We start from the raw sequence: 23,635 nt of genomic DNA on the forward strand, positions 1-23,635 counted from the left end.
AGGTGATTCAGGAGGGTGATGACAAGCGCTGATTAGATTTTGGTCAAAATCAGTCAAAGGTCAAGGTCACAGTGAGGTCAAACATCCAAAACATTCGATTTTTGATGGTTTGGTACAGAATCATCGTAGAAACTTCTGGTTTGTCTCGCTACCTTCTCTAGAGACAGCTTTTATTAGACAAGGTCAGAGGTCAAGTTGACGATTTCGTGAGTACCAGTCTATGACTGCTTGTTTGTTTGTTTGTTTGTGAACAGTATTACGGAAAAACTCTGACGGATTTCGACGAAACTTGGTGGGGGGGTTAGGTCTGGTCCAAGGATCATGCCATTAGATTTTAGACTTGGTCGAAAATCCAATATGGCCGCTATGGCGGCCAATTTGAAAAAATATTTGAAATTTTTTTTTGCATTTCTACATGTTTTAAGTGATTTCCAACCCCCCCCCCCCCCCAAAAAAAAAAATTAGAGAAAAAAAATTTTTTTGCAACTTTTTTTTCAACAAAATTTCGATTTTTTGGGGGGGATTTCCACATGTTATAAGTGATTTACAACAAAAAAAATGCCAAAATTATAATTGCGGCTGATTTTGGAACTTCAGGTCGATATACCCACGTAAAATCAATTTCTGTCTCAAGGAATCTAGTTATAACGAATGAATTGAGTATGTAAAAGTTAAAAGTTAAAGGGAAAGTTGCAAACTTTTACTCTGTGAGCACTGTTGACGTCAAATTGAATGAATAGGATATCAGGTTCACTTGAGTGACCAAGCAGTATTGGCGGCGGAGGTTTTGCACTTTACTGAGTGCTCCCCCTCTAGTTCCACCCGAGATAATCAAGGGTGCTTTGGAACTAATGGGCATTAGCTTGTGCCAATTATTCTTTAAAGTGTAGGCATTCGGCAAAGTACCAGCACAATGGAAAGACTGCATCATAGTTTGGATTTCCTACTCCAAGTACAAAGTATCTCCCACGGAGTGTGGTCACTTGAGACCAATTTCATTGTTACTTGTCTTTGCAAATCTCTTTGCTCATGCTCTGTTCTAGTCTCAGCAAAAAGTTTGAAAATTGACATTGCACCATGGACAACAAAATGATAAAGCTGGGTATACAGATTAATCTAACTCTGGCAACAATTCATGACAATTGATGGTGGAGAGGAGAAATGGCATCGTAGTCTGTGTACACCATCTCCAATGAAGAATGTGGAAGATGGAAAACAGTTTGTGTTTGGAAGAATTCATAATCAGCCAAATTGCAAGAGCCACAGAGTGGAGAACATAAATTTCACAATCAAATTGAAGTCTTGTCAAAAAATACAGACTCGAAGGCCAAGCTTTTTCAATTCAAATGCCGTGTGCACTCTCCCAGAAGGGCAGAGCAACACAAGCCTGCAAAAGATAATGAGACCTAATCAACAATTCTCAGAATGTTTTTTTTTTATGGATTTTTTTGCCCGCCACAAAGCCAAAGGCCACTCAAGGTGAGGGCTACACAAAGGAAAGCATAAATATTAAACAGAAAGAAGAAACCTATTTACATTCTTCTTGAACGTTATGTAATACATATCTGTAAATGTATTTGTAATGTTATTTAATACATATCTGCATTTATATCATGGCTTTCAGAAAACATGTATCTATTACCCTTATTTGTTGAAATTGTAATTTATATTGTAGTGTGACTCGGTCGAGTGCTTTGGAAACAGTTCAATAGAAGCAAAGATAGTGGAGAGCAAGTTTTTACTTATTTGCTTGGAAGAGATTTCTGTTGGACTGAAGGTGCACTGCTTTTATCTGCAGATGTTAAGCGATTTGAGCACCTACCTCAACAAAGCTGTGCCAGACACAAAGCTAACCATCAAAAAATATGCCGATGGAAAGTTTGAGTATCTGGTAAGTATTGTTACATGGAAGGGGGGTCCATAGATAGAATGTGGTAAGAATAGCTTGGTCGGTGTGCTCGAGTATGTGAGATTTCCTCCTGTATTCGGGATCTGTCAGGGATAAGTCGCATGTAATATGTGCACAGAGGAAGCAGTGATTGTCTTTTATGGAGCAGAATAAGATACGGTTGTGTCCTGTAAAACCTGTACAGGTGAGGCCAGGTGGAGGACTTAGGGCACAAACAAACTTACAAAATGCAACGTGCTTATAATGGAATGGACATCACCACAGGCTATTTGGCCAGAGAAGTGCAGGCCAAGGCAGTGAAGTGAGCTGTGGAGCTCTGGTTGAGGGCAAACACTTTCATGAGGGGTCACCCTTAAGGGTGGGATGGCCTGACGCAACAATTCGGAGATTGTTGGGTCATTCACGGGGGCCTTCGACCTCTGGCGCAGAGCACCTGCATAAACTGGACCTCTGACGCAATAATATTGTATGTGTTAGGCGTTGTTTGTGTCATTGTTTCCACAAAGTTAGAGTTCATACTTCTTGACTTTAAATAACCTATTGTCAGGTCAATGCCCTACTACTTCATGGGAAATCTGAATGCTATCTTATGGTGGTCCTAATGTCATATGAAATACACAAAGGAATTTAACTGTCTGTATTCAAATTGTGTTTTTTTAAGGCTTAGCATTGGGTCGAGATCTGAACATAGATAGATTGTGTAGAATGATTTAATTAGGCTCCGTGTGTTGCCTGCCAGTCTTACTGTCTGAAGGTGAAGGAGATGGATGATGAAGAGTACACATACACAGTGAGTTGCACACCAATGCTGTATTTGCATCATTTATTTTCCCTTCTTATAGGCTCATAATAGGCTCATCTTATAGGCTCATCTCTTATAGAGATTATTGGTTTCTTTTTCACGTCTTTGCTTTCTTCCTTTCTCATAACATCTCGCCATCGAATGTTTCTCTATTTCCTCACCAAAAACATCCATGTTTTGATTACTCTAAATTGAAGGCACTTCCCACCCTGTAAATCTGGTATTTGGCCATAATTACAAGTTTTGTCGCAACATTTTAGCTTTCTAGATGTCAATCCCATTTTACAATGGAACGTTAAAGTGAAACAAAAGTCCATTTTCAAAAACCTGTTGTCCTTGAAAGAGTTTATGGTTAGTTTGTGTGTGAATCACGATCATCTTTTGAACATCGATACTGATAAAAGGCAGTGCGTGTGTTTCCTCCATAACTCCAAAACCATGAAACATAGCGGCCTGAAACTTTGCATGCTTACGAAGAAAACTCCAAGGAAGTGCAAGAGTGGAAAATTGGGTGTTTGGGTTAATTAAAACACCACTTTTTCAAGATAATTAATGGCCTTATTCAATTATATCCTTTATCAGGCGCTTCCTCGGTCACCGATCTCTATTGGGTCTTGAGGTGTATCTTAGGTAACCTCGCTGAGTTCTGAAGCCACCATGGTTTTTTTCACCTGCTCAACCATGCCTTGAGTTGGAAGAGGCCGCAACGATTTCTTAACGAAGAAGTTTTTTTTTTCACTTTCCCCATTCATATTATTGAATGCCTGCTCATCATAGCTTTGAATCGCTGGGTATATTGCAATGCTTATAAACGCCTGGAGATGCAGCGTTCGTGACTATATTTCATTTTCGCACATGCCATAACCTCGAGAATCTCTGAAACTAAGCAGAATTTAAAAAGTTAAGCTCCAGATTGAAACTTACAAACAGCTCCTACACCTAAAAAAAAGTGTTAATTTGGACATATTTGTCATTTCGGGCGTCAGAGTCCAGGGAGGTGTATGTTTAATATGTATGGGAGGTGTAATTGCTAATCGCATGCCAAGCGAGCCATTTCTTATCAACCATTTCGTTGGAGTGCTTAAGCCACTTGGCAAGCGCTCTACAATATTCGCACTGTCACTGAATACTGTATATCGATTGCCTTGAACAAAGCTCAGGGGCACTCGCATGTGTTGTTGGCCGCGTGTTGTTCTGCGGTGAAACAGGCGGAGGCTGCCTCCTGAAAATGTGAAATTTTATTTTCCACGATGTTTCCCGTTTTTGTTCTTCCATTATAGGATCCGTCACTTCTTTTAATTTTAAGATTAAATGTTTTGCTTTTAAAAAATTCTTCAAACGTTTCATGCATTGCGTGGTGAAGCCACTTGGCGCATGTCGTGTCCTTCAAGTTTCAATTGCGATATCGCGGTTCTATACCGGTGGTAGAAAGGCAAAATAAATATGATCACAATGAGAAAAATCTTTTCAGTTATGAAATAAGGAATTGCCACATCACGGCAAGAAAGCCGAGAGGTAACCCAGCTATAAACTGCCATCCCGGTGTTCCACAGGCAGGGTGATTCATCAATTTGTGTGTCATCTCTTGGATGAATGATAAACTGGGCATCACCTCTGCCAGAATCCCTCACCCCTCTCTCCCACCCCTCCCCCCCTTTCCTCTTCCCTCCCTCTCTCTTCACCCCTCTATCTCTATCACAACATTCCTTTCCTGTGCTAATTCTCTGCAGATTACTGTGGTACATGAGAATCCAACTCTCATATACTATAGTTATAACTATGGCATTTTTGCCTGGGTCATTCTTAAGGTCTTCATATTTGGTCATTTTCTTGATATCTGCATTGTTTAATCCAAAATAACTGGTATTAACACCTCATTTAGCAATGCCTTCTCTTTTTGTGCCTAAGTATGATATCTGGTTGCAACGCTTTGTTTTTGATGTTCACACACTATGGGATCATTAGGTCGTACGTGAGCGGTAGGTACTTCCATGTTTTCAGTGTTTGCTTTTGGTTCATGTTCCCACAAATTTTCTGGAACTGGGGCATCAAAGTTTTGCAGATGTACCAGCGGATTACTATATAAACTCTGCTGTGTCGTCATGTATATAGTTGTTCTAAAATGTTTGTTTTTTTGTGTGTGTGTTCGGTCATTTGGCATAACATAACATTCTCCTTGCTAACACCACCTCCACCCCTCACCATTCCACAACAGCAGGAACCCTTTGGAATAATGTGTGACAGATATGGAACAAGCACACAAAATTGTTTATGGTAATATTTCTGGAAGCAATAGAAAAAGAAAGTACATGGTAGGAGCACACAAACAACAACTACAACCATGACGACAGCAGCAACAACAATTACCTTTTATAAAATGTCCTTTTTGAGTATAAAATCTATTGATCATGTCACAGCCGTGGTGGTTAGGTTAATTCTCCTGACCCATTTGTGGTGGACGGGTGGTTAACACCAAACCAGGCTGGATCGCCGAGCGGTTTTCCTTGGAGGCAAACGCGTGATCCTCGAGGATTATAGCGGGTGCGGGATGGTTAACGGTTAGGACATTCCAAAGGCGTTCACCAGAACGGTAGCAAAAGGGTTTTAATCACGAACCCACAAGAGATGCAAGCAACTTAAATACAGGTTTTTTAAATGAAAACCAAATATTTACAATGGTAATAATAAAACAGAACATGAGGAAACTAAATCTATTTTCGTATTTGTGGTGCCTCCCCACTCAGACACAAAAACGGGCAAGGGGAAAATAACAAATAAAAGAAGAATCCTCCCTTTCTCCCGGCACTTCGCTTCGGGTCCAGAAGTGATCTTTTAGGACTTGACGATCAAACCGCGTCGTCTCTCATGGCAGGAACGCACAGGAAGCAATTCGGAGATGGCACTCGACATCAGGGCTCACGAACTGCCTTGTCGCTAATTCTCACGAGTGAATATGCTGACCGTTCCTCTCTTGCACCCGGTCTGTTCACAACAATGGCCACACGGCAAGATGATTTCTGAGACCCCGTGATCAGGCCACGAGGCACGCTCTCCTTCCATCCTTAGAAACGTACACTTCACGGCTCAGCCGAACAGTCAATGGCTAGCGTCTTGCTCCAGCACACAGGCAAATTCACACAGCACGAACATGAGAATCGTGCAGCCTTCTTCGTCCTGTCAAGGAGAAGCAACCATAGTGCCCTTCTCTTCCAACCACCATCTCCTCACTCACATTACCGCTGAACCTTGTGACGTCCACCGATCAATCATCTGCCTTGGGGCGTGGCTTGTGGCACAAAGCAAGAAGGCAGGGTTTCTGCCTGCTCAGTGATTCGGTTTCTGTTGTTGTTGTTAAAACGTTACTTTTTATAAATGCAAAAACGTAGGAAAAGGTCACGGGAGGTGGGCGGTAATCACATAATAGGACAAATTAGTCTTGGACCCTACCTAGTTCACAGAGCGCCTCCCCCGTGTGCTGACAACACTTAAGCTCACAGTTTCCCGACTTAATTTACATGGATATACAGTATATCCTACACGTCCACGGACCAAGCAGCTCCATACAATCCTATCTTTCCTCTGAAATTCCTCAATCTAACCCCACAACCGTAACAAACTATTTCATGGAGGGATTATTATTATGTTAAGCAATTGATTCCCTTTGTCTGTCTGTCTGCCTGTCTGCCTGTCTGCAAACATCAGTTTAGGATTGAGGAACAACTTAATTTCAATTGAGTGTTATCTTTACTCCTGCCACTGAAGGTGGATGGAGGTTATGTTTTCACCTCTGTCTGTCTGTCTTTTGTTTGTTAGTTTGTCTGCAAACACGATATCTCAAAAAGTTGTGGATGGATTCACACGAAACTTGGTGGGCATGTTGGGTACGTCACAAAGAAGAATTGATTTGATTTTGGTGAAGATCCGGATCCGAGAATATTTTAAGTGAATTTTCACCATTGAGCGATGGGGCAAAAACAATATATAGCAGGATATTTGACAAAGGTTATGGACGGATTCAGATGAAACTTGGTGGATGAGTTGATTAGGTGATGAGAAGAAGCTGATTAAATTTTAATTCAGGTCCGAATCTAGATCCGGCCTATCATTGGGATACAAAATGTAAACTAATCAGCCTGACAGAGGTATGGGCTCCACCGAGTGCCCTTCTAGTTTGAACATGAATCGGGAAAACGAACCTGTAGTTTAGTAGTACTTTGGCTTTGAATTTGTCCCGATTGTGCATGCGCAGAGAAGAGTGATTTGTATTGTTTAAAAACGAGATTGACAGTTAAGGAGAGCATTTCGTTGCCTTCTCTCCTCGTATCCTTTTCAAACTGTGGTTGTCTTTTTATTCCTCATGTTGTTGTTATTGGTGTTGTGATTTAACAGGAAATGGCTTTACGATGTTACGTCACTAGCGAAATCGAAAATCGACACTTTAGGGCTTTTTAGACACTGTGATTGGCAAAAAAAAGAATTCCATTTTTCCCCCCTTCAAATTAGACCGTGATTAATAATTTTTCAATGGTTTTCAGAAAAGAAAAAAAAAATTGCGTTTGGGTTCTCATTTAACAGCCAATATAAACCTTTTCCAAACACAATTAAATGTTATACTTGTCTGTAACATTATACTGGTCCTTAACAATCTTTTAAAACCTTTGTCATTTGAATTATACACTTCTCGAACACTGTAGAACACAAAACGCCTTCTTGACACTTTGAAAAATCCTCCGTTTAACAGTACTTGGACAAAATATTACACCGTTTTACATCATCTCAACCAATCAATCCACCCAAACGCTCAGACCACTTTGACGCGAATCTATCCCTTGATACCCTACAAAATAGATATGATGTCTTTTTCCGATTCCCGAATTAAAAAGTAGGTAATTTTGTGATTAAAAGTCAAAATCATCTTCTTCTTCTTCTTCAGATTATCCGTGACATCACATCAGGAAGTGGACCGTCATATCTGTATTGTCTCGGGGTTAAATTGCGATACGATTTAACTCAAATGGTGAATAATTTTCCATTTTTCCACAAGTATGCCTAGTCGATGCGTCCGAGATGGTTTCATGGCTGAAAGACCCTAAATCTGCCAGAAATTGAACGAGCTTTGTCCGAAATACCAGAGTGTGGATCAGGCCTACAAAATGTTCGCTTTTGTACTCGGAACGTTTTACAGAGCACTGTTATAAAACAACAGAGATGGCAAGATCTTGTGGTTATCATCTACGGTTGAGAGGATGCCGTCCATCCCCAAGATTAAGCGGAAGATCCAGCCATCGCTCAAAATCATCAAAACCAAGCTACCAGCATAAGTACACGGGCAAGTTGAATGGTGAACCAAAGACCTATTGACATCCCAGGCAAAAATGCTGCAGTTAGAACTATAGTTTGAGAGTAGTATTCTCAAATACTATTGTTGCTAACAGGTCCTACTGCAGTAGTCTGCAGAGAATTACGACAGGAAAGGAATGCTATGTTTGCCTGCGATTGCCGGCAGTTACCACAAGAGCAGCGGAAAAATAATTATCTCTTATCAACACAAATTTCTGCAAGTCAAATGAACCACCATCTATTTATAGTGGAGAGAAAGTATGCATGGATCATCATCTATTCCACCGAGAGGATTTGACCTAGGATGTGAAAACTTTCAGGGTCCCACTGCCCTCCTCCCCCCACAATCCCCCAGCAACCATCACCTCCACAATACCCACCACCGTCCCTCTACAATCATCACCCACACAATAACCACCACCATTCCACCCGCAATCCCCTATCAACCATGACCCCCACAATACCCACCACCATCCCACCCCCACCTCCACAATACTCGTTCAACCATCACCTCCACAATTCCCACCCCACCTCCTCCCTCCTCCCTCCACAATAAACCATCACCCCACAATACCCACAACCACTCCACACCCCCTCAACCCCCCCTCCACTGTAGCAGGACGGCATGACACAGCATGGCACAGCACAAACATGGCATGGCACAGCACAAACATGGCATGGCACAGCATGAATACAGAGCGACCACAGACAAGTGGCGTCCCAGAAAAGTATGAAACTGGATGATCCCGTAGCATACAAGACAGTCAGCCTGCGACAGTGGGACAAAGCACTCATCGCCCATTTTGTCAGCGGTGTCTGGGTGTGCCTCTGCAGTGTCGGCTGTCGGGCGATGACAGGTATTTCTCCTCCAGTAATATAACTGATTTATCAATGAATACAAAATCCCTCCCTTATTCAACGAAAAACGAAACCTACCAATCTGCAGTGAACATGCGACCAGTGTTTTCTTCTTCACTTCTGCCTTCTTCCTCTAAATCCCTCGCACAAGGCTCAAGACGATGCGGCTGCCCAATTCCTCCAAAACACGTTTCAATCACTAATTTGGTCTCCAATCGTTTCTTCCAAATCGACTTGATCAGTTTCACCATTCTGAGAACCATCAGAGTTCTTCGTGATGACTGTGGAATCGGTATCTGAATCCGAGCTCGAAATGCATGTTTCTTTACGCAAGCCGCCATTTGGATCAAGAACTCTGTAGGTTTCAAAGCGAAGCTTCCTTATTAAGATTTTGTTTATTTTCACAGCTCATTTTCCCCTCATTTGTAGTTTGTTCTGGAATTATTTTTCTGACCTTTAAGCATTGCAAACAAACGTTTTCTGGAGTGTTCACAAGTACATTTTAACCACATAATTGTTAGCAATTATTGTCTTTGTCTGTGTATGTCATCCAAGATTAGGTTCATTGAGACCACCTAAAAATGCATCTTCGACTAATTTCAAGCTAAGGTTGCATCTGTCGAGTTTCAATGCCATTTTGTGAGAAGTAGTGGTGGGAGAGGAGGCTCTATACTTGTGGAGGGGGTGGGGTTCAAACCTAATGCGATGTTGGCATCAAGACTGTGGAAATAGCCCACAAATCATACTTTTAATGGAGGAAGCAAGATCCTGAGTGTTGGGTTTTTTTATGATAAATGATTGATGAATCACAGTATACAATAGGCCAAAGCTTTCATTTTTAGTCAGTCTTTTTAGACATCAAATTCATGGGACATTTTCAAATGTATTAGACATCCAATTGCTGAGAGCAAAATGCATTCCTGGAGAGGTTGAAAGGCAATGATGATGACTCAAAGCCATCCCATATCGCTATAACTGTCATTTAATTCTGCATTACAGGATTGTACTGTGATGTAATGCAAAGGTCTAATAAAGAGAAATTGCTGAATTTGAAACCCAAATTGGATGCTGATATCAAATAAAATAAAATAATAAAAAACCGAGTCACTCCTTTTTAAGATTTTATTATTTTTTGTGTAAAATGCTTTGAATTATCATTTCTCTTCAAAAAAAAAAAATCTGAATTTGGAGCTTGAAAGCTGAAAAGTTATCCCACATTTTATTTGTAATGGATATTTCATTTTATTTGTAATGGATATAAACCTGGATATTTCGTTCATTGAATAATGATATTGCTTACTTCCATCGTCCTCAAAACAACTGCAGCCCGACAGTGATTGCTTGAGATCATTATTGTTTGCAGAGTGTCAGTCCTTGAGATATGATTATTATTATTATTGAGAAAATTGTGTGTTCAAACCTGGGACATTCCCATGCAACTGTCTTGTTAAACTTTTTATTTTCAATATAGTTTGAACAAACCATCCTCACAATCTTGTTCTTCACCTGTTAACTCAAAAAGTAATAATCACTACCATTTCCCCACTCCTCTACTTTGTGCCATGACATAAAAAAAACATAACGAACACAAGCAACACAATTGTGCACTCGAACTTGCAACTTTTCAAAGTAATAATTGCATGAGTTATTTGCTGGAATAATTCCTGTAACTTTTTTGTTCCTATCCTGTTCTGGACATAGATTCTGAAATTATATTTGTACTTTCAACCTCAAACTGTATATATTTATATATTAGAATATATAATCTTCAACTATATGAAGCTCTTTCTCACCACTGACTGATTTTAAAGATCGGAACTTTCCAGATGACGTCGAAAGCTGAAATTTTGCATGCCAATGGACATCAAATTAAGTTCACCAGAAAAAAAATCACAATCGGACAACATCCAATTAATGAAGAAAGATGCATGTGAGCGACCCGAGACAATGGGGAAGCGTGATAATTCTGTGTGCCGACAGACACCGAAGTCGATACACCAGGAAAAATCACAGAACCCTCGGAAAGCATCCGTTAATGAAAATATAAATAAATGAAAAATCAAATGTGGGTGAGCTCCCCAAGACAATGGGGAAGCACGGTTTGTATGTTTACGCAATGTTAACAATGTGTAAGTACACCTCACTAGTAAAATGTATTATATATATATATATATATATATATATATATATATATATATATATATATATATATATATATATATATATATATATATATATATATATATATATATATATATATATATATGCTTAGGCCTTAGTTTTTTTTTATAACTTGGTTTACACAGTTCAGCTAAAATGTAGGGTTGGTTGGTCGAAATATACGGTAAATATAAATATAATTTCAATTTTTGGAAATTATATATTTTTATGATTTTTTTTCGGATGTTCCATGGAAAAGACAAGGGTAGATGGGGGGAAAATAAATATAAATCCCGGACCAGGAGGATCTAAGAAAACATTGAAGATGGAAGACCATTCAAATGCAGGATGTCCATGTTCACTGTATCATCTGATATGAAAAACAATAAAGAAGGATTAAAACTTGTTTTTACAATATAGTCTGGCATGTTTTTCTTATAGAAACCTGTTGGATCATCAAACAAATGGAAACAATGCTGAGAAAATTACTGTCCAAGTCGTAGATGTGTGCGTGCACACCAGTGCATAGTGCTGGATATGATTTTTAAAAAGGTGTCTACTTGGAGTCAACATGCTCAAAACAGTCAATCAGAGCCATAACCAGCTCTTACTTTTCAGCAGGCATCTGATCGTACCGTCTCCCCACCCCCATGAGCACATCAAAGGCTGATTTCTGGTCCGTTGAAAGCTGAATATATCAGCATCTCGCAGGGAAACTTTGACGTACTTGGCACCGAAATCTTTCAATACGAACAGCAGTGTACAACTTTCGACGGAAACAAAATCGGCACGATTGAGAGTTGCCTGCGAATCATCCCTGCTGCTGCACTGAATTGATGCAATCGTTCGGCCAGAATATTCATCAAGATGTTGCGTGATTAAATCACCAATACAGTCACTCAAATTTATAACACTGACATACTTAACGATCACTTTCGCCCCAGAAACCACAGTCAATCTGAACCACGCTTGCCACTGCTCAGACGCCGTGACCGAAGACTACTGTGCAGTTTGGTTAAAGGGACTCGGCATTTTGGTGCGCGCGCGAAATTATATTTTGAAAATAAATGCTGACGCTTACATTTCGGGTTTTGAAACTTTTGCACCTTCAGTGGAAAATTTATAAATATAAAAGGCTAAAAATGTGTTTTATATTTATATTTCTTTTCGGCAAATATACCGTCGGCGGATCTGTAAACCAAGTTATAAAATAACTAAGGCCTTACCGATTTAAAAATAATCTTCCGATACCGATGCCGATTATAAAGTGGTAAATAATGACGTCGTACTGAAATGTGGACATATGAAGTGGATACCGTGCCCACAATTGACGTCATTGAGTAGCTATGAATTGATTGGTTTATTAAACGGCACAGCATCCTGTAATTTTTTAATGATTGATGAACTACCGGTGCTTATTCGATAAGCTATTGACATATAAAATGAAGTGTTTTACTTGTCTGATCATGTGAAAATTGAGTTTTATGTAAAATACAATACAGGGAGTCCCAAGGTTACAAAGGGACTCTGTTCTGACCAATCACACCAGGAACCAGAAATGCAATGTGCTCTTGTGATGTACCTACAAGTTAGCGCGTTATTGCTCAGGGGCCCAGAATATCATTCGTCCACCTTTGAAATGTGAAAAAAATAGATTTAACTGACTTATCTCCGCTTGGCTGAACAGATTGTTATGCATCCCACTGAATGGCTGGATCTGCATCCGTACCTGAACCAAAATCTAATCGGCTTCATCTCGTTACATACCCAACTCGTCCACCAAGTTTTGTCCGAATCCATCAATAACGTTTTGAGATACCCTGCTCACAGACAGATAGACAAACAGATAGACAGGGGTGAAAACAACCTCCATCCACCTTCGGTTTCGGAGTTAATGATTAGGTAGCGACTTGCTTCACATAAACGAGATCCAAGTATTGTGAATAATGTCTTAAACTACTCTTATTCAGTACCAGCTAATAAATAATTTCTTTAATACCTTAATATATTAGTTATCTTAATTATGATACAAAACGCTAAGGCAAATTAACGATAGCTTTTTATTCCCTTTGGTGTGTATTCAGTGCTCTCAGGTCAGGTCAGGTATGGGAGCATGTGCCAGAACAGCGCGTCGCTGCGTCCACTTTCCGCCGGTACTCCAGGGGCCTCCGTCTGGCCATCCCCCAGGCAGATGCCAGGCCCATCCCCATCTCCTTGAGATGATGGTCAACCTGTTGCAACCATGAGGCACGTGGTCGGCCTACTGGCCTCCTCCATTCATGAGACTCCCTCGCTGAGAGAATCTGGTGAGCAGGATCAGCGTCAGGAAAACGAGCCACATGTCCATACAGCCGCAACTGACGCTCACGGACTATGCAGGTAACAAATCTCATCCGAGTCTCTCTCAGCAACCGCTCGTTGGACACAAAATCCGACCAGCGATAGCCAAGGATTCTCCGAAGAGACCTGGTACCAAAGGAATTAAGTCTCCGTCTCAGATCCTTGGTCAGAGTCCAAGTCTCACATCCATAGAGCAAGACTGGAAGTACAAAGGACCTGAAGACTCGGACTTTCGTCCTCCCGCACAGGTACCGGCAGCGCCACACCCCATGATCCAGTGAATCCATGACTCCCCAGGCCCGACCCAGACGTCTATTGACCTCTGACTCGCAGCCAGCAGAGACATGAATATCACTGCCAAGGTAAGTGAATCTCTCCACGACCTCAACATCCTCACCACAAACAGACACAGACAGGACAGCAGCATCCAAGATGTCACCGAAAGCCTGGATCTTAGTTTTGACCCAAGAAACCCGTAATCCCAACGGCTCCGACTCCTCATTCAGCACCTCGAGGGCCCCCAAGAGGATGTCTAAAGTCTCCGCAAAGATGACTGCATCATCTGCAAAATCAAGGTCCGAGATCTTGACATTCCCAAACGATGCACCGCAACTTGATCTCTCCGACATCCTCCCTAAAATCCAGTCCATACAAGTGCTGAAAAGTGTGGGGGCAAGTACACATCCCTGACGAACTCCAGTAACAACTGGAAATAAGTCAGAGATGGTACCACCACACTTCACAGCACTCTCAGTACCAGAGTAGAGTTCAGACATCAGATCGATCAGTTTTGGTGGCACCCCACGAAGACCAAGAATCCTCCAGAGGACATCCCGATTCACTGAATCGAACGCTTTACAGAGATCAACATAGGCTGGAAGCAGCCCCTGCAGAAACTCTCGTCTGCGTTCGGTGAGGACACGAAGTGCAAGGATACGGTCAATTGTTGACCTCTTTGGTGTAAAGCCTGACTGCTCTGGACGCTGGTGCTCAAGCAGATGGTGGCGAACCCTATCAAGTATTATCCGAGCAAAGACCTTGCCTGGCACTGAGAGCAGCGTCAACCCTCGGTAGTTGTTGCAGTCTTGGCGATCACCCTTCCCTTTCCAGAGAGGGACAACAAGGCCCCTCTTCCAGTCAGTTGGGATGATGCCTGCGTTCCAGGCAGAGCACAAAACTGCATGCAACGACACGAGTGCAGCATTTCCACCAGCCTTGAGAAGTTCGGCATGGATGCCACAGATCCCTGGAGCTTTGCCCCGTTTCAACTGGTTCACCGCAGCCCGTGTTTCCACAAGCGAAGGTGGACCACAGTTGAATTGAGGGTCAGCAACAGGGATTGTAACACCCTTGACGTCCAACTCGACAGCTGGGGGATCAGCCTGGTACAACCGCTCAAAGTAACCGGCCCAGCGGGCCTTCACTTCAGACTCCTCTGTCAAGAGCCTACCACTCTCTGCTCGAACTGCAGTGCTCCGAGGGATGGGCTTCGATGAACGTAATGCGCGAATTCCCCTGCAAGCGGGACGAGAATCACCTGTCCACAGGTGATGCTCTACCCCCTCACAGATTCCTCGCACATAGGCCTCCTTGTCCACCCTCAGTGCACGTACAGTTTTATGCCTCAGCTCCCTGAACAGCTCAGCTCTGCCATTCAGCCTGGCCCTGCGACTCTGGTCAATGGTATCCAGTGTCCCTTGAGAGACAAAATTCTTCTTTGCCCTGCGGTGAGTTCCAAGGCATCCACCGGCAACATCAAGGACGGTGGTCTTGAAGGCGCTCCACAACTCTTCAGGACCCCCCAAAGCACCCAGACCCCCCAAGTGTCCACTCAGCCTGTTCGCAAACTCCTCAGCTACTCTCTCATCCCTGAGCTTGGCAACATCCAGCCTAGGCTGGGATGGTACCATTCTCCAGGATTTAAGGTGCAGCTTTAGAGTTGCTACAACAAGCCTGTGGTCAGTATTGAGGAACTGAGCACTCTGGTAGACCCTGCAGTTCTGGATCATCCTCCAACGACCGTCAATGAGGACATGGTCAATCTCCTTTGCCACACCGCCAGCGTTGGAATACCAAGTCCAGCGATGAGCTTGTGGGCGCCGAAACCATGAACCAGCCACCCTAAGTCCATGACTTCTTGCAAAGTCAAGGAACTTAGTGCTATTCTGGTTCGTAGTTCCTGACCCATGGGGACCAACATACACCTCATAACCATCCCTATCAGTTCCAGTCGATGCATTGAAATCCCCCAAGACTAGAAGTGTATCTCGTCTGGGGCACTGATCAACCACAGACTCGAGTGTGGCGTAGAATGCATCCTTCACGGTGAGATCACTCGCCTCAGTCGGAGCATAAACAGAGACCAGGGAAATGACACCTAAGGAGTGACGAATCCTTAATCTCATAATACGCTCGTTGACCGGTGTTACCTCAATTATCATTGGGGTCAGCTTATTGGACACAGCGACAGCAACTCCTTGGGTAATGTAACCATCAGAGCGACCAGACCAATAGTAGGTGTAACCACCCACCATTATCTCGCCGCAATCCGGTCTCCGAACCTCAGAGAGAGCTGCAATCCCGATGTCCAAACGCTTGAGCTCAGATGATAAGAGGCAGGTGATCATCCTCTGTTAGGGATAGGACATTCCAGGCACCCACCCGAAGGGACTGCCTCAGGTTAACCCAAGGAGACCGCCGTCTGGTGGACGACACCTCAGCACCACTCCGACACACTCTCCCGCAATCTGACCCAGGGATGTTACCCCGTGGTTTCCCTCCTATCATCAAAGATTGGGGGTCCCGAAGGCTTTGCCCCAATCCCGTCATCCGGTGAGCTGCCCTGCGAAGGAAGCTGCACAGGAGATACTCCCACGGAGTGGGTTTTCAGATTTTTTTTGCGTTTTTGCGTTTTGTGGAATGAAGTGTTTTACGGTGGCCGGAGTGCAAATCCTGCCACCAACCTCCTCATAAAAAGTAACCCAACTGCAGGAGGACGTCCACAGACACAGTTTGGCACTAGATATGGATGGTCGTTGGCTCACAAGGAGCTCCTCCGCCCTTTCAGCCCGCCTATAAACTGAAGTGAATACCTGAAATATCTTTGGAAAACTAATCTCTGCATACACTGCAATGTAATTCTGAAAAAAAGAATTAGGATATTAACACGTCTACAAATAAACTAAGACATAAATTGTTATGTACCATATATGCTTTTTAAGGGACTTTTGACAGTCAAAATTGCACCACATCGGCATGACAATAACACAGGTTTTTCAGTGACTGAGTACCTGTGCATTCTACCAGGAGTCTTTTCTTTTCAGTGAGTTAACACATTTAAAAAGGTTGCGTTCTGCATTATAATTCAGAACAGTTTGAGAGAAAAAAAAAAAAGAGGGCAACCACAGATAACATGAGGTGGCTGCAAAACCCCAGAATCAGCCTTGTGCTCCCTGACTGAGTACAACCACCATTTTTCAACTCGTGAGTTCAGGAGTGCTCAGAAGTAAAACAAATGGACACTTCTCAATTGATCATATGATTATTGCACATATGGAATAGAATCATCACTTTATTTAATAATTTTCACGAAGTTGAACTCACCATTGTGGAGTTGTGGAATTGCTATGAATGAAGAACAAAAAAAAAAAAAAAATTTTTTTTTTTTTGAAGGATCATCGAAAACAAAATTTCTATCAATATAGACAAGCACTTGTATAAAATTCTGTTCCTTAAATTAAAAATTTCAAGTATAATTAAAATGTGATAACACCTAAGATGGAATCTTTTATCATGTTGGATAATAATACGATTATTACCCTCGCCAGAGGAGAGGGTATTGCATTTGGGTCCGTTTGTTTATTTATTTGTCCCCACAGAACGTGAGCCTTTCGAACTTATATATATATATCATATAATATATATCATCATATAATTCATATATATCATCATATAATTATATGTGACCCTTTCGAACCCCAAGACCCTTTAAGAGCCTGAGAACCCTGAGACCCATTAAGATCACGAAGACCCAAAGATCCCTAAAACCCTTTAGAACCCCAACACCCTTTAGACACCGAAGACCCCTTAGACCATTTAAAAACCCTGAATCTGAAGACCCTATAGACCTTTAAGATCCGAGCTGTCCAAGACTTGTTCTCACCGACAAATGTTTCTAGACTTCTCACGATAGGTCCCAGAACTTAAGAAAGCGAATGAGCCTATAATTACTCGCTCTCATAACTGCATTTATGGCATGATGATGGGTATTGTGTAAGTGTAAAGTGATGAGTGGTGGGCTTTGATGTTTGCTTCTTAATTTTTTTCTGAACTTAGTCTCGCCTCTTACCATAACGTGACTATTAAGCCATCCGAGTGCTTGATAGACGTCAATAATTTTGGTGTGATGAAGATGATTGAAGAGGAAGGGTCAAATTTTCCACATGATCTGGGATCAAAGCAGAATTCAGTGGGAAAGACATATTTGGGTCGCTGTTGCTGCATTATGATTTCCGTGATGTCCTTCAGGCGCTGCAGGAACCACTCTACCGGGTGTGTACCGGCAACTATGAGTACAGGCTGATTCTCCGCTGCCGACAGGAGGCTCGTGACCGATTTGCTCGACTTCGCAAAGACGTACTCGAGAAGATTGAACTTCTTGACCAAAAGCACGGTGAGGCTTCAAGCTGGTGAAATGTGCACAGAGTTTCTTTGAGATACTGTTCTAATTGAGCGCTTTTTTTCTCTCTGTCTCTCTCTTAAAAAGCTTTGATGATTAATACAGCTTTGCTATGGATTTAATTTGTATTCTGCACACCTGGTGCCTAAAACCTGTGTTAGACAAATCACTTTTTACATTTATTTCAAAGTATTTGAAACTTGCCATGATGGAATATTCAGTTAATGGTATAAAAGAGCACTCAGGCTTTGATGAGTTCCAGAGAAAGTTCTGACACAAAGTAAAATATAATCGATGACTGTGCAGCCAGAACAACTGCAAATTCCAAACAGAATGGAAAACCTTTAAAACACAATAGGTGAAAAAGAGTAGGGTAATGAAAGCATCTTTTCGATACAATATTTGGGATCGTTGAAGAGAGATGTTGGCAGAAGGTAAAAATGGCACTGTGAGGCGGGCGTAAACCCCTCAGCCCCTTGACGCAAACCAATTTCAAGATAGTGGCCATATTGAAAATCGCAGCATGCCCATTTTCGAAAGGAACCTTCCTCTACTCAACCCCAACACACCCAGCAAAAATGGATTTAATCGGACAAGGCGTTCTCCTCGAAATTGACAGAAACCAATTTCAAGATGGCTGCCGTGGCGGCCACAGTGAAAATCGCAGCATGCCCATTTTGGAAAGGAACCTTCCTCTACTCAACCCCATTATACCTCGCCAGAATAAAATCAATGTGTGAAGCCGTTCAAGTTATTGTCTGGTAACCAAATTCAAGATGACTGCTCTAGCCGCCAGATTGGATATCGGATTGCGCTGAATATCGAAAGGAACCTTCCTCTACCCAGCCCCAACACACACTGCAAAAATGGATGTAATCGGACCAGGCGTTCTCCTCGGAAACCAAAAGTTGACAGACGCCCGGACAACGCCTGTGACGACAATATCCCTTAGCCCAATTGGGCTGAGTGGTTAAAAAGCAATGAACTTGTGGTGGGGCTGGAGTTGGTGGACGCAAGCAAGGGAATGGCTGAACAGGAAAAGAGGAAAGAGATGAGTAAGAGGGTTTGGTCCGGTAGGGTGAAGAGGGATAAAAAAAGATCATGGGGAGGGATGGCCAAGGTGATTTGAGATGGTGCACAATCTGCTTGAAGCCTTGGAGAAAAGAATGCAATTGAACGTCTTCCATAAAACTTACACAAACAAGAGAAAAGGGGAATAAAAGTGGAGGTAAATAGGCTGGATATTTTTTTTAAAGTTTTAACCAAGAGGGGTTATCAAAAGACCATGTGTGTCCTGGAGGAGCTTGGGAGGGCTGAGAGAGCAGAGGGAGCTTGACCGGAGGAGAGAAGTTAAATTAATATAAAAAGGGCCACTTTCCATTAATTACAGCATCACACTTTGTACTTGATCTAATTTATTATTATTATTATCATTATTATGTTGGAAGCAATCACTTTTACTTGCATTTAAATTTAATTCAAATCGACTCTAAACGTGGTTCATCTGTCTCTAAATGCAGTGATGCATCAATGTGAATAAATCTTCCACCAGCCCCCATTACACTGGGTTCCTGCAAAGACTTGTTTGCCGTCCTTCAAGCAAAAAAATTGTTGGTGCATTATGCTTTTCTCAAAAATTCTGATTAAAAAGTACATGCATTTGGCTGTCTGTCTCAGGGATATAATATTTGCCTTTTGTGTTTTGTATTGTGTCTGAGACTCACCTGAGTGAAAATGGGATGAGGAAGGTTGCCACAAGATGAATGTAATACTTTTATCAGATGGAACAAAAAACAGTGATAAACTTAAGGAGTTTCAGGTGGATAATTGCTTGAAATAGAAAATATCCCAAACAGATTTTAGGATGAGAGAGAGGAGGTATCAATGCGTTTTCACTTTGAATCACTGGAGGGAAGAATAAGACTTAAAACTGGGTTCTGTAGAATAGACACATTCCACCGAAGACAAACTAACATGTTAAGGGGCACGTTATATGTGCGAGAAACAGAGGATTACACATGACCCAGCATGATTGTGGTGGTCAGATAGCAGAGCAAGCAGCTGCAGTAAGGCTCTTCACTAATTAGTTGGAAAATAATACAGAATCCCCCTATCAGCCCGCAGTGACACCAAAATTATTCAAATCTTTAAACTTTACAACATGCAGGGAAGGTATTTGTTGAGATTGTCACCGATAGTGGACAAGCATGTTCCATGCTGTTGTAGATGAAGGCCTTATAAATCATGAGAACCTCTGAAATTAAGAAGGCCCTAGCTCAGCAGAGGATGCCCAAGAGACAACTGACCTTGTCGGCCACTTTAAGTAACACGTTCAAGACCAGCATGTATTGGTGCTGATTGTGAGGCCCAGGAGCTCCAGAGTGAACACTGCAAAGTACTCGACAATTGAAGTGCAGGGAGGAGTTGGCATTTATCCTTTGTCATGCAAGGTCTTTCCTTGGCCGATCTGAACAGTTGACAGACAGGATCTTCATTCACAGCTTGGTCGAGTACTGCTCTCTCCTTCGGGCTGTTGCCCCTGCCTCACACCTTGTTCTTCTTGATGCCGTGGAAAGCAAGGCCCTCAAAATCATCAGGATCTCCCGTGACGAAGCTGCGAGTTCTAGGCCTGTTATCTTCGCATCACTGACAGGTTGATGGCCTCTTTGTATTGTACCACTTTCTTTTTAGTCTTGGCTCTGTCCCTCCCAGGTTTATGTAGGCTTCACTTGGTCTGCCAGGCTTGCATGTAGGCTTGCATGCAGATGAAGGTATGACTACTACTCGTTCTTTAATGGCCTTAATTAGTCCCACCCACTTATGAGGTCAACCACGAAGGAAGTTTAGCCCAACTCTTTCATAAACCGCTGGAGCTGATTTAGGCAGGAATTTGTAATTTGTTCAGGGTGCCGGAGAGTTAATCATCTACTCTTTATGAAAAGCACCAATGGATTTTTAACATCCACAAACGAATGCAAGCAGATGGGACACCCAGCTACCATCCATCTAAAGGAAGGTGTACTTCATGATGCAATGCCCTGCTTGCGAGACAGCAATCCAACAGTTTAGTCAAGATGGGAATTAAACCCAGACTAGACAGCTCAAAAGTAAGTGTGCCACCTCGACACCATCCTTTCAGACAGTTCATCAGAATAAAGCAATTGCAAATTATTTCTTCTTGTGGGATTTATTTGGTGTTAGGAGAGCTGGTTTAACATCTGTCCTTCATTCAATTTCTCACTCAAAATACATGAACATCTTCTCTCTTTTGAACACAATGAATCATATTTTGCAGTTCAACGAAGTCTCCTGGAATAAAGTAGAGAATAGACAAAGTTCAATTGCTCTGTTTCTTCTCTTATTTTGTTTAAAATTTTAAGGGTTTGCTTGAACTTTTAAAGAAAATCGTAAAACTGGTTTATGATTTTTTTTTTATCCTGCCAGAATATGTTGTGAAAACATCTTTAACTCAAATATCTTGATGACCTGATTTTTTTTTTCCTTTGCTTCTGTTTTATTTTAACATAAAAAAAATTCCCCTTTCTTTTCTCCAATTTTGTCATGCAGTACATGAATTTTAAGTTGACTTTTTTTTTTGTCAAACCACCTTCCTCCCTCCATTCCATCCCTCCAAGTAGTGCAAGACATTGTGTTTCAGCTGCAGCGCTTTGTCTCTGCTATGTCTCACTACCATGATGACTGTTGCCGTGCGCTCAAGCATGCAGATGTATTTCCAATCGAGGTGGATCTCACACGTACCATGCAGTGCTACAACCCACAGACATCTTACACTGATGATGAACTTGAACCCATGGCTACTTTAGCGGAAGACAAAGTAGGCAGCAGACAAGATGCTGCATCGACCAAAGAGAATGGTGAGAAACTACTGGAGGACTTTTGAGGTGATCCTGTACACTCTTCTGCCTGGTGCTGAATTGTGATACTTTGTATGTGGGACGCAGCTGTGGCTGCGGTAATTCCACATTGTTTAGCATCTATTTCTAAGCCATTCCAGCAAACTAAACAATAATTGTAAACTTGTGCAGTATCAGGAACTGTTTGCAGTCATTTTTGCAAAGGTTTGTACAGAGGGTTGTTTAGTCTTTGTGCTGCGTTTAGAAGATAAATGTACATTCTGCATGATACAATTCAGAAGTTAGTTGTGACAAGTTTAGAAACATTATATTAAATTTTTTAAAAAGGTACAAAAGTGGTAAGCTGACCCAGCTGAATTGTTCCATTCATCTCCTTTTACAAACGTTCAAAATAATATCTTGTAGTGTATGTATTTGAGTTGCGAAATACCGATTCATATCTGGAATGTATAGGTTTACAGAATGGCCATTGACAATTTTATTGTACAATTTCCTTTTTCATTGTATCAACCTCTGTTGAAGGAATATCTTTCCAAGGAATTGGTAATTTCTATTTCCTTTAATTTATTCATTGCCGGTTGGGTTTAAAAAAAAATCATTTTAACATCTCATAGGAAGGCAATGCTGTGATAGCTGTAGTTTTCATCAAAAAGATTTTGATGTTTCTATAAAACACTAAATAAAGTGTGGTTTACTTTTTAATGACAAATGATGCTTACCTTTAAATTTCATGCACTATGAAAGCTGATCCCATCTTAACTTTAAAATGTGTGGACTTCATTGACACTGTTTCTGCTATTGAAGTGTAAATATTTGGCCAGAGTGATTGATGGTCAAATGTTAAAAAAAATATATATGTATATTAAATTAACTTTTGGATCACGAGGATCGTGTCACTTTGACTATTACCAGAAACGACTTGGAGTAAGGCCAGTCACATTTGCCACGGCGGCCGTGGGCTCTCCAAGATCTCCAGCCACTAGCAATTATACGGAGGCCACAGTATTTCCACGGTCACACAATGTAGCAGTCACATATGTTTTTATTTTTCCGGTAGCCACACGGCGTATTTAGAAATTGTGGAGACCGAAAACGTGGGGTTGCCGTACGGTCTTTGATTTGATGTCGCACGGTGACCTTAAGGGGGCCATGCAGCAGCCATAGAATTTAAGGCAGACGCAAGGTAGCCTCAAGGTGCTCGCAAGGCGACCGCAGGGGGCCCTAAGGCGAACGTGCGACCAGACGGACGGTAACGAGTGGGTTCATTTTTCTTTTTTTTCGGCTTGTCGAATTGCTACGGCGAACGGAGAAATGAAAAAAAAGTTATAACTCCACGTTATAATTCCACGGCGACCCCTACGGCCTGTAAAAGATAGCCAAACGGCATAGGGCCACACTGAGGCCACCACAGAAACTGCGGCCGCCGCACGTTTCTGTCAATTCAGAGGGCATGCGGCCACCGCATCCTCGCCGTAGAGCAAATGTGACTTAGGCCTGAGTATTGCACCAAATTAACATGCTTGTTCAATTGATCTTGGTGACTCAAACGAGCTGAATCTGAGCTTTGCAGCTTCTATTCTGAGACCTACGAGCTGGTACATATATTGCATAGAGAGACATAAGGGGCTATCGACATTTTGCAGGCATTTCTATACCTGCTTCTGCCCATCTCT

The 23,635-nt window shown here is 42.0% G+C and overlaps 1 protein-coding gene across 1 annotated transcript in view; it reads left to right on the forward strand.

Moving 5' to 3' along the window:
* PICK1 (protein interacting with PRKCA 1) overlaps positions 1 to 22,847 on the forward strand; it is a 103,810-nt gene extending 80,963 nt beyond the window's left edge. Inside the window, exons 9-12 of the mRNA XM_085887144.1 lie at positions 1,799 to 1,891; positions 2,649 to 2,699; positions 17,937 to 18,081; positions 21,726 to 22,847. Of these exons, the coding sequence (XP_085743270.1) occupies positions 1,799 to 1,891; positions 2,649 to 2,699; positions 17,937 to 18,081; positions 21,726 to 21,988 (552 nt within the window). The 3' untranslated portion in view covers positions 21,989 to 22,847. The remainder of the gene's footprint in view (positions 1 to 1,798; positions 1,892 to 2,648; positions 2,700 to 17,936; positions 18,082 to 21,725) is intronic.
* Positions 22,848 to 23,635: the final 788 nt, after the last annotated feature.

The sequence above is a fragment of the Eptatretus burgeri genome, chromosome 1, assembly GCF_056783735.1.
Source record: "Eptatretus burgeri isolate ZD-2024b chromosome 1, Ebu_testis_v1, whole genome shotgun sequence".
In the NCBI taxonomy this organism is placed as follows: domain Eukaryota; kingdom Metazoa; phylum Chordata; class Myxini; order Myxiniformes; family Myxinidae; genus Eptatretus; species Eptatretus burgeri.